Genomic DNA, 12,325 nt, shown 5'->3' on the forward strand with positions numbered 1-12,325 from the left:
GTCTAATTTTGTCATCCCTTCTGCTTTAGCTGACATTTAATTGAACAGAGCTCTTTTTCATTAACTGGGACTGTTTGTTACCTTGAAACACAATTCTGCTGGAAAGGCAGGTTAAATGTTGAGTTCTTTACTTTTGTATTCCCAATTTTTAAGTTAGGAGTTGGTTTAATAGACACCTTAAATGGTTGCAAATGACTCTATACTTTGCTTTTTCCTTTTTGATATCCTTCTGAACTAGTAGATTTTTGTGAATTGAATGTTTCAATCAGCTAATGAAACTATAGATTGTAAGGGATATCTGTATTTTTTAAAAGATTTTATTTATTTATGTGAGACAGAGTGTGCACAAGCAGGGGGAGGGGCAGAGGGAAAGGGATAAGCAGACTTCCCACTGAGCAGGGAGCCTAATGCTGGGTGATCCCAGGTCCCCGGGATCATGACCTGAGCCAAAGGCAGATGCTCAACCAACTGAGCCACCCAGGTGCCCCAGGGATATATGTATTTTAAAAGTTAATGGATTCATATCTCTGTTTCCAATTTAGTTTTAACTACTGTGTTTTTAAATAGCTCCTTCATTTTTTTTTTTTTTAAAGATTTTATTTATTTGACAGAAAGACAGCAAGAGAGGGAACACAAGCAGGGGGAGTGGGAGAGGGAGAAGCAGGCTCCCTGCTAAGCAGGGAGCCGGATGCGGAACTCGATCCCAGAACCCTGAGATCATGACCTGAGCTGAAGGCAGATGCTTAACAACTGAGCCACCCAGGCACCCCTAAATAGCTGCTTCATTTTATAATTGTTATCTCTTCTCTTACACTGAAAATCTTGAGTACTGATAACATTGTTTTTTTATTGTTTTCTTTTTAAGATTTTATTTATTTATTTGAGAGAGAGAGCACAAGCGGGCGGTGGGGAGGGGTAGAAGGAGAGGGAGAAGCAGACTCCCCACTGAGCAGGAGCCGACATGGGGCTCAATCCTAGGACTGATCATGACCTGAGCCCTGAGCTGAAGGCAGATGCTTACTTGACTGAGCCACCCAGGAGCCCCTGTTTTTTTTTGTTTTTTGTTTTTTGTTTTTTAATTATGTTATGTTAGTCACCATACATTACATCATTAGTTTTTATGTAGTGTTCCATGATTCATTGTTTGTGTATAACACCCAGTGCTCCATTCAGTACATGTCCTCCTTAATACCCATCACCAGGCTAACCCATCTCCCCACCCCCCTCCCCTCTAGAACCCTCAGTTTGTTTCTCAGAGTCCATAGTCTCTCATGGTTTGTCTCTGCCTCCGATTCCCCCCCTTCATTTTTCCCTTCCTACTATCTTCTTCTTTTTTTTTTTTAACATATATTATTTGTTTCAGAGGTACAGATCTGTGATTTTTTTTTTTTAAGTAAGTTTCACACCCACTGTGGAACTTGAACTCATGACCCTGAGATCAAGAGTGGCATGCTCTACTGACTGAGCCAGCCAGGTGCCCCTAATATTATTTTATCTTACAGTATAAAGAAAGTAATTTCAAAATAACAGTGCCAATATTACTACTGCGACTAAAATCAAATGAAGTTTAAAAAGTTTTGTGATTATTTTTGTAACATAAGTTGATTTTAATAGAAGAATAAATTTACTTTTTTTGCTGATCTCATTTAATTACTTTCCTCTGAAATTTGTCTACTTTGTTTTTGTCATAGGTTAATCATTTTGGATTTGATGCTGATAAAACTTTTAAACAGCGGTACCTAATAGCTGATGAACAGTGGAAGAAAAATGGTGGATCAATACTTTTCTACACTGGTAATGAAGGGGACATTACGTGGTTTTGCAATAATACGGTATGTGCAAATTCCTATGCTCAATATGCCTTTTATTATGGCAAACTGGAAAAAAAATGTTTTGCAGTATATATGACCAAGTATTACTGTAACTAATTCTGAAGTTCTTTAGAAAATAACAGATAAAACTCACTAATAATAGAAAAATGGCAGAAGCATATGAATGGGCAGATCACAAAAGAATGAATACAGATATCCAATAAGCCTACATGTTCTGCCTTAAAGAATTATACATGAAAAGAATGAAATATTATTTTTGGACAATTGCATCTTAGATTTTTTAAAAATCCCACCTTATTTCTAGAGTGAATAAGGATATGAGGGACAAGGGAGTAAGAATGTTATTGCAGGGATACCTGGGTGGCTTAGTTAAGGGTCTGCCTTAGGCTCAGGTCATGATCCCAGAGTTCTGGGATGAAGCCCCACATTGTGCTCCTTCCTCAGCAGGGAGCCTGCTTCTCCCTTTGCCTGCCACTCCCCTTGCTTGTGCTCTCTCTCTCTGTCAAATAAATAAATAAAATCTTAAAAAAAAAAAAAGAATGTTATTGCATATAGATTTTTTTGGTTTTTGTTTGTTTTGATTATGGTCTCTAGAATGTAAACACAAGGGCATGAATTTTTGTTTGTTCAGTGTTGTATATTCAGTCTAAAACTGTGCTAGGCATATAGTTGGTGCTCAATAAATATTTGTTAAATGAATAAATGGATAAAACCTAAACAAAGCCAGGGCAAATAAGAAAAAAAAATACAAGTTTGTTTGTCAAATAGGATTTTTAATTTAGCTTTCCTGTTCTATTTTTCTTATATTTGTGAGGGTTAAAAAATTGTATAGATGTTAGCTTGCTTCCCTGACTATACATTCTATCATCTTTTATAATAACACTTAAATCCATTAACAACATTTAATTTAGAAGGACACTTGAAAGGAAGAAATTTTCCTTTTTTATGTTCCAAAGCTATGACTAGAGAATGTCAACTTTCTACCAAAAAGCTAACCTGTGAACTACCTTAAAGTGAAGACTGAATTATATTTTTTCCACTGCTAATGGTGCCTGGTATTCAGGAGGTCTCAGTAAATGTTTGTTGAACTAAACTGAACTGAAAGCAAAGATATGAACCCAATTATACTGTTATTGCATTTCCCATTTCTGATTATTTCCTTAGGAATGTTGAGTCTAAATATGTTAGTTGAAAATAAAATAATTCCCTGAGAAATGAGATCCTAGGATGTCTGTGTCTCTTAGATCAATGACAAATGAAGTTAAGATTTACTTTCCATCAGATTCCTGCTTACTTTTTCTATGGAACAACTGAGGCTGCTTTAGCTTTTTTTTCTTTCTCTTGTGTGACTTCCCATTTATGCCAAGGCCATGGGGCAGCTTCTCCTGCCCAGTTATTTTTCTAGCTCCTCTTCCTCCTCCTCCTCCTTCTTCTTTTTTGAGAGAGAAAGTGGGAGGGGAGGGGCAAAGGGAGTGGGAGAGAGAGAATTTTAAGCAGGCTCCACATTCAGTGTGGAGCCCAACTTGGGGCTCAGTCTCATGACCGTGAGATCATGACCTCGGCTGAAATCAAGAGTCAGACACTTTAAAAAAAAAATTAAAAAATAAGAGTAAATGAAAAAAAGAAAAAACATTAAAAAAAAAAAGAGTCGGACACTTAACTGAGCCACGCAGGTGCCCCCCCTTTTCTTCTTTATTATAGATAGGCAGCTGTTCCTGCCTCCACTGCTCTGACAGACACTGCAGCATAATTTAAGGCTTGCCTCAGAAGTGGTAGAGAGGAAGAACAATACAGTGTAGGAGCAGTTCCAAGAAGTGGCTAGAAGTAGATCCTTAGGAGGATCCTGTTTTTTTCCCAGCCCTAGACACCTCCCTGTACATACTAAAATGTCCTGGTTGCATAGTCACATATTCTGGACATTCACCTATTAAGAGACAGTGTAGCAAAATGGTCAGGAGTGATAGACTGATAAGGACTGTCAAGAATTGAATTCTGGTTTTGCCATTATGCTGTGTGACTCTGGGCAGTTTCTTCTGTGCCTCAGTTTTCTTATCTGCTAAATGGATATATTAATAATCTGGTTCATAGAGTTGCTGTGAGGACTAAATAAGAATTAGGAACTTAGGACAATGCTATAATATTATTAAATGCTAATATATTACATGGACCTCTTCTGAAAAATAAAAATACCCTGAAATAGATGCAGGCAAATAATCACTTATTATAATGTGAATCATTTCAATTAAATTGCTTCCTTTAAAAGCCTGAGGTCAGCTCCTCAGAGGTGTGGCTATTTTGATAAATGATCCTTACCTTTAAGAAGCTCATAGTCTGGTACGGTAAGACACACATTTAAGCAAATATTGCAACACAGTAATAGAGAGCTATGTCTAGCACAGTGGTGTTGAGAGGCGGGAGTGATCAGCGGTGCCAAAATAGGGCAGGCAGAAGAGGGCATCTTGAGCTGGTTGTTATAAGATATGCGGATAAATGGCAGGGAATGGGCAAGGTGTTAAGAGAGAAAGTGAGGGTTATTGAAACCATCACAGATAACAAGGTAAATTCTCCATCATCACATGCAAACAGATCTTTTAATTGTTCAATTATTGACCAAAATGAGCAAAACCTTTTAGAGGTTCTTAGTTGTTGTTAGGGAGCAGCAGTTCATTAAAAAACAGCAATGTGCCCTAGGAATGACAAATAGTTTTAATCTGTGCTAAATCTAAATCTAATCAATTGATGTTGGCTGCCTAGAGTGCTTTGTCAAGAAGGATTCTGAGGGCACCATTTGAGGTAAGTGAAAAAAATGCAGTGATTGATTAATTACCAGCATTAAGTGTGGACATAAGGAGGTCGAACAGCACTTGATGATTGTGCCGTGAAGCCAGACAGCCAGTGCTCGAATCTTGGCTCTGCTACTTTCTAGCTGTGTGACTGTCATAGGATATTTAAACTACTGTGTCTCAGTGTCCTTGTCTCTAAAATGGGGATAATAAAAGTGCCTATGTCCTAGATTGTTATGATAATTAAGTGAATTAATATATATGAAGTATTTAGAACAGTGCCTGACACACTGGAAGCACTCGATTATTATTAGCTATTGTTAGCTATTGCTTATTTTCAAGTAAATAAGATTAATATGGAACCCAAGGGAGTCCAGTATGCTTATTTGTATTGTTTTTTTTTTCTTTTATGTTGTAAATGTTTACGAGTAGGCAGCTAACTTAGATGTCCTCAGTTCTTTCCTAGACTATTTGGTACACAGTGCAATTTGAAGACTAATATTTCCGACATAATACTGATTCTACAGCTAGAATGTTAGAATAAGGAGAGTTGGAATGACTGGTGTTTGAGTGACTTGGGCTTATTTTTAATTGTTTCACTCTAATATAGTGTGAGATTGATGTGCAACAATGAAACAACAATTTTTTTATCTGTAGAACAAATATAAATTCTGCGGCTTCTCAGAGCTCTTTTTGGTCTGGTTTAACATTCACTTCATATGAGTTGCCAAAAGGTTCAATGACTTTTTTCACATCCTGATTTTTATCCTGTGGATTTGTAAATTCTTCCCAGGGGTTCATGTGGGATGTGGCTGCTCAACTGAAGGCTATGTTGGTGTTTGCAGAACATCGATACTATGGAGAGTCCCTACCTTTTGGTAACAAATCATTCACGGTAAGTACAGGCATACCTTGTTTTATTGCATTTCACCTTACTGTACTTCACAGATCATGTGTTATTTGCAAATTGAAGGTTTGTAGCAACTCTGTGTTGAGCAAATGTATCAGTGCCATTTTTCTAACAGCATTTTCTTTCTTTGTGTCTCTGTGTCACATTTTGGCAATTCTTGTAATATGTCAAACTTTTTCATTATTATTATATTTGTTACGGTGATCTGTGATCAGTCATCTAAGATGCTCACAGAAGATGGCAGACTTAATTGATAAATAATGTATGTGTGCTGACTGCTCCACCGACTGGCTATTCCCCCATCTCTTTCCGTCTCCTCAGGCCTGCTTATTCCCTGAGACACAAAAATATTGAAATGAGGCCAATTAATAATCCTACAATGGTCTCTAAGTGTTCCAGTGAAAAGAAGAGTTGCATGTCCCTCACTTTAAATAGAAAGCTAGAAATGATTAAGCTTAGTGAGGAAGGCATGTTGAAAGCTGAGAGAGGCCAAAAGCTAGGCCTCTTGTGCCAGTCATTCAGCCAGGTTGTGAATACAAAGGAAGAGTTCTTGAAGGAAATTAAAAGTGCTGCGCCAGTGAACATACAAATGACAAGAAAGTGAAACAGCATTATTGTTGATATGGAGAAAGTTTGAGTGGTCTGGAAAGAAGATCAAACAAGCCACAACAGGCCCTCAAGCCAAAGCCTAATACAGAGCAAAGCCCTAACTCTATTCAATTTGATGAAGGCTAAGGGAGGTAAGGAAGCTGCAGAAGAAAAGTCTGAAGCTAGCAGAGGTTGGTTCATGAGGTTTAAGGAAGAAGCCGTCTCCATAACATAAAAGTGCAAGATAAAACAGTAAGTGATGATACAGAAGCTGCAGTAAGTTATACAGAAGATCTAGCTGAGATAATTCATGAAGGTAGCTACATTAAACAATAGATTTTCAATACAGACAAAACAGCTTTTTGTTGAAAGAGGATGCCATCTAGGACTTTCATTGCTAGAGAGAAGTCAATGATTGGCTTCAAATCTTCGAAAGGACAGCCTGACTCTCTTGTTAGGGGTTAATGTAGCTGGTAACTTTAAATTGAAGCCAATGCACATTTATCATCCTGAATATCCTAGGGCCTTAAAGAATTATGCTAAATCTACTTTGTGCTCTATAAATGGAAGAACAAAGCCTGGATGACTGCACATCTGGTCATAACATGGTCTACTGAATATTTTAAGACCACTGTTGAGACCTACTGCTCAGGAAGAAAAAAAGTTCATTTCAAAATATTATTGTTCATTGACAATGCACTGGGTCATCTAAGAGCTCTGATGGAGATGTACAATGAGATGAATGTTGTTTTCATGTTTCCTAATACAGCATCCATTCTGCAGCCCATGGATCAAGGAGTAATTTTGACTTTCAAATCTTATTTAAGAAATACATTTCGAACGGCTATAGCTGCCACAGAGTGAATCCTCTGGTAGATATGGGCAAAGTCAATTGAAAACCTTGTGGAAAGGATTCACCATTCTAGATGCCATGAAGAACATTCATGATTTGTGGGAAGAGGTCAAAATATCAACATGAACAGGAGTTTGAAAGAAGTGAATTCCAACCCTCATGTATGACTGACTGTGAGGGGCTGAAGACTTTAGTGGAGGATGTAACTGCAGATGTGGTGGAAACAGCAAGAGAACTAGAATTAGAAGTGGAGCCTGAAGATGGGACTGAACTGCTCCAATCTCATGATAAAACTTGAATAGATGAAGAGTTGCTTTTCATGGATGAGCAAAGAAAGTGGTTTCTGGAGATGGAATCTACTGCTGGTGAAGATGCTGTGAAGATTGTTGAAATGACAACAATGAATGTAGAAAATTATATAAAATTAGTTGGTAAAACAGCTATAGGGCTTGAGAGGATTGATTCCAGTTTTGAAAGAAGTTCTGTGGGTAAAGTGCTATTGAACAGCATCACATGCTACAGAGAAAGCATTCATGAAAGGAAAAATCAATCATTATGGCAGACTTCATTGTTGTTTTATTTTAAGACATTGCCACAGCTACCCCAGCCTTCAGCAACCACCAACCTGACCAGTCAGCGGCTGTCAGCATTTAGGCATGATCCTCCACTGGTAAAAAGATGAAAGCTCAGAAAACTCACTGAAAGCTCAGATGATGGTTAGCATTTTTTATCAATGAAATATTTTTAAATTAAGGTATGTACATCTTTTTAGAAATAATACTAATGCACACTTAATAGACTACAGTATGGTGTAAACATAACTTTTATGTGCACTAGGAAACCAAAATAGTAATTTGATTCACTTTATTGTGATACCCACTTTATTGCAGTGGTCTGGAACTGAACCTGCAGTATCTCTGAGGTGTACCTGTATACTTTTTATTTTTCAGTTTAAAAGTTTTTTTTTTTTTGAAGTTTAGGAATTACCTGTTCTAATAACATGTCCCACTCTAAGAAAGAAATGATAGCTTTAATTTGAACAGCTTGAAAAATTTTTATTTAATCTTTCCTTTTTATATGCAATTGAACAGATTAAGCCTTTTTAAAACCATAATATTATTACTTATAACGTTGGTCAGTCTAACTCCGTGTGATGAGATTAGCTGTCACCAGCGAAATCTTAAGGTATGGCTGCAGAGACTGAAGGGAACTTCACATTGTTTCAAAAATGTCAGTAAATAATTCTGCTTTATAAGTTATACACTTAAATTCCTGGGTCTACCACTGGAAAAAATACAATCAGCACTCAAATATTTAATAAGGTATTTTTCAGTAAAATGAGGACAAATTATCCCTGGTTCAGTGAGTCCAACGGGCCACTTGGATTCTCTTCTAGCCTGTCCTGATCTCACAAGGAGCTTTGGCCTTGACTTAAGACTCTACACCTAATAAAAAGGATACTTTTTCCGCAACTAAGTCACTCATGTACTACCTTTGTGATTCTGAGTGTATGAATTTGCCATTTGCGTTATTATTTATGTAATGTTTTTCTTGAAACAACTAACTTTTCAAACTTTGCATTACCTTAACAAGGGCTTAATGTACTAGTTATGTTTTTTCTAAATGACATTAAAACAAGTATTAAATTAAAGAAGATTGTGCATTATACTAAGACCATCATGCATACTACCAGTATACACATACCATCTTTTTGGGGAACTCTGAGTTAGAAGAGCTTGGGGACAGTAATTTTCTAGGCTGCCTATTTTGAAAGGAGTTTTAATTTTTGTTCCCAGAGATTTTATTAGCTCATATTATAAATAAATAAATAAAAAGTCCTTGTGTTGTAAATGAAAAGCAGAACAATTTGCTAATAGTTGTTGGGCTGCATGGGAAACTCTATTCTTTAGCTTATTATTCTGCATAATTATCTGATTAGGAGAGTTGATAGGTCCTGAAACCACTGGGAAGTAGTCAGCTTGTTGCAGACAGAAATATAATATCCTTTTCTAGATCCCTTCGGTTCATACTTTGTTAGCAAAATGGAGCAGAAGGCTCTCTTTGATATGCTTCTTTCTCTTCATGTGCTCACAGAATTTGTCAGTAGCATGGGGGATAATATTATAAATATTATGCGAGGATTAGAAAAAAATCGCACTCAACTATATGTAGTGCCATGAAAATTGGAAGTAAAAGACTAGTGACAGACAATAAGAAAGAAGGTGAGAGGTCAGAAGGTATACATCTTGGATAAGGGGGAAGGCTAAAGGAGTAGGTGACATACATAGGAAAGAGGAAAGATGGGAACTGTGTGGTTTTGGAATGTGCCAAACGATGGAAGAAGTCAAACAGAGTGGTGAGACCAAAGCATGAAGATCGAATAGGACAGCCTAATAGGTATATAGCCGTACATACCTATTGCTATGTAACAATATACCTCAAACCTTAGTGACTTAAAACAGCAATAAACATTTATTGTCTCATAGTTCCTATGGGTAAGGAATTAAAAGTGGCTCAGCTAGGAGGTTCTTTTCCGAGGGGTCTCATGAGGTTGAGATGTTAGCTGGTGCTAACAGTTATCTGAAGGCTTGACTGGTGCCAGAGAACCCTCTCCTTTATATGGAGAATCCACCTGAGTGACAAAACATTGCTGGATGTTAGCAAGAGGCTGTAGTTCATCTCTTCCAGGGTTTCTCCAAAGGCTTACTTGAGTGGCCTCATGACAAGGCAGCTGGCTTCCCTCAAAGTCGATAATCCAACAGAGCAAGGTGGAAACTGCAGTGCTTATTATGACTTAACATTGGAAGTCACATATCACTTCTGATACATTTTATTGGTTAGAACCAAGTCACTAAGTCTAGTCCAAGTTCAAAGACAGAGGACTTAGGCCTTGTCTTTTAAAGGGAGATACTTTATTAGCCTCCTTAGCTTAGCAGGATCCTGAGCTCTACCTCCCTATGTTGAAGTGAGGCAGTTGTCTTTAGGCAGAGAATTAGATGATCATGGAACTTACTTTATGAGTATCCTTCTCTCAAGGATCAATGTCTTATGTTGCCTGTTTTCTAATGCCTGAATATAATTGCTCTATTGGTTTTTGTTTTTAACTCTAATTTTATATTGTTTACAACAGGGTAATTTCCAGTTGTTGGTATATCAGACATAATAATTATCTTTCTGATTAGAGAGGATGAAATTTATTTTTATTGATGATTCTTCAGTTTTTCACAGGATTCGGTCTACCTTTGCCTGTATGGTAGCCATTTTAAATGTTTCAAGTTTTAAAATAAAAATTATAATACAGCAGTTGTCCGTTAAGCTGAGAATTGTATTCTGTTACATTTGCTGTTAAATGTTACAGTTTGTTTCTGTTGTTTCTACAACCTCAACAAAATCTTTGGTAAATAGCATTTAATAGAAATTACATTTAAATGCAAAATACATTATGTTTGTCCCACAAACTTAAAATCATTTTTTTTTAATGATTTGTTTAAATCAGCATTGCTATTATGTTGACTGGTTATTTTAACTCAATTGCCTAGAAATTTTATTTGGAGAAAAGCTTATCTGACTGGCTTTTTTCCTGGATCTGTGCTATGCCTAAGCTGCTATTATGTGCACATTTATACGTGTTCTTTGTTACTTTTCTTTAGGATTCCAGACACTTGGACTTTCTGACATCAGAACAAGCTCTGGCTGATTTTGCAGTGTTAATCAAACACTTGAAAAAAACAATCCCAGGAGCTAAAAATCAACCTGTCATTGCCATAGGGGGCTCTTACGGTGGCATGCTTGCAGCCTGGTTCAGGATGAAATATCCCCATATAGTGGTTGGGTAAATACATTTATGTTGGACATGAGCACTTCTTAATGATTATCAAGGCATACCTAGAGATTTGTTTTGGGTAAAACATGTTCTGTTGTACTGATATTTCTACTTTCTATCTCATTAACAACTGTAATTTTTCTCGCCATTTTTGTTCAGTATCAGTTTCAATTTTAAAATTTGAATTCAGTGAGTTACATTTTTTCTCTTTTCTTCTTTCTTATTTTTCTCACCATTTAGAGCTCTTGCAGCCTCTGCCCCCATCTGGCATTTTGGTAATCTGGTACCTTGTGGTGTATTTATGGAGATTGTAACTAAAGATTTTAAGAGAAGTGGTCCAAATTGTTCAGAAACCATTCGCAGCTCCTGGGATGCTATTAATCGATTCGCAAGAACAGGTAAGCTTTAATTAATAGAATGGAATCACAAAGTTTTTTATCCTTCACTTGTTAATTCAACACTTCTCAGTTTTTCAGTAACCTTTTTATTTAAGTAAAACATACAAAAATGTACACAAAATATATCACTTGATGAATTTTTACAAGGGAAAACATAATCAGTATGGTATAATAGTATACTCATCATCCAGTATAATCAGGAACACAGTGTGTATGTTTTGTGTCTGCTGTTTTTTGCTCAGCACTATGTCAGATACATCCATTTGTTTTATTTAGTTGTGGTTTACGCATTCTAATTGCTCTCTAGTGTTCCATTTGTTTACTTTTTACTTATTTCAATAGTATCTTTGAAACAGGGAATACTTCATATAATTTCTGGCAGACTCCATGTGAGGATAGACAACTTATTTATCATGGGATTATCCAAATGCTCTAAAAGTATTTTATTGAATGTTGAAAAAGCATTCTTGGAGAAATGGTGTAGAAGATTGAGTTTTCTAAAATACCAATTAAAGCCTTCTGTCAAGTAGTGCTTTTTAGATTCCAAACAATGTGATTCTGTTCTCAGGTGCTGGCTTGCGTTGGCTTTCTGAAAACCTTGACTTATGTACCGCATTAACAAATATTCAGGATGTCCAGCATTTGAAAGCCTGGATCTCTGAAACCTGGATAAATCTGGCAATGGTGGACTACCCTTATGAGTCTGACTTTTTACAGCCTTTGCCTGCTTGGCCTATCAAGGTAACAGGAAAATGTCCTTTCATCACTTTTAATACAAACTTCTCTCTCTCTCTCAGTGTACTATTAGTTTCAGGATTTTGTTTTGTTTTTTAAACTGGTACTTTCTGTGACTTTTAGCATCAAAGGACTCTCCAGTGACAAAGGGGCTCTGGGTTTGACTAACCTGGGCAGAAATCCTGGCTTCTGTCACTTTCTGGTTACTCACCTTGGACATCTTACCTAACTTTTCTTTCTTTCTTTTTTTTTTTTTTTTTTAAGATTTATTATTTTTTTTTTAGAGGGGGAACGGGTAAGGGAGAAGGAAAGGGAGTCTTAAGCAGACTCCATACTGAGTGTACACAGCCTGATGCGGGGCTCATCTCATGACCCTGAGATCACCACCTGAGCCCAAACCAAG

General features: G+C 36.8%; 1 protein-coding gene across 7 annotated transcripts in view; it reads left to right on the forward strand.

Annotated features, from left to right (window-relative positions):
• Nucleotides 1-12,325, forward strand: part of PRCP (prolylcarboxypeptidase) — a 148,640-nt gene that overhangs the window by 37,927 nt on the left and 98,388 nt on the right. For all 7 annotated transcript variants that reach the window (XR_010406958.1, XM_064576833.1, XM_064576835.1 and 4 more), the window contains 5 exons: nucleotides 1,692-1,832; nucleotides 5,409-5,510; nucleotides 10,617-10,798; nucleotides 11,030-11,187; nucleotides 11,756-11,928. Coding sequence is in view for 6 of the 7 variants with exons in the window: in XM_064576833.1 (XP_064432903.1) it covers nucleotides 1,692-1,832; nucleotides 5,409-5,510; nucleotides 10,617-10,798; nucleotides 11,030-11,187; nucleotides 11,756-11,928 (756 nt within the window). In the remaining variant the exon portion in view is untranslated. The remainder of the gene's footprint in view (nucleotides 1-1,691; nucleotides 1,833-5,408; nucleotides 5,511-10,616; nucleotides 10,799-11,029; nucleotides 11,188-11,755; nucleotides 11,929-12,325) is intronic.

The sequence above is a fragment of the Mirounga angustirostris genome, unplaced genomic scaffold, assembly GCF_029215605.1.
Source record: "Mirounga angustirostris isolate CCGP_5_RB_7025 unplaced genomic scaffold, mMirAng1.0.hap1 SCAF_13, whole genome shotgun sequence".
Taxonomy (NCBI): domain Eukaryota; kingdom Metazoa; phylum Chordata; class Mammalia; order Carnivora; family Phocidae; genus Mirounga; species Mirounga angustirostris.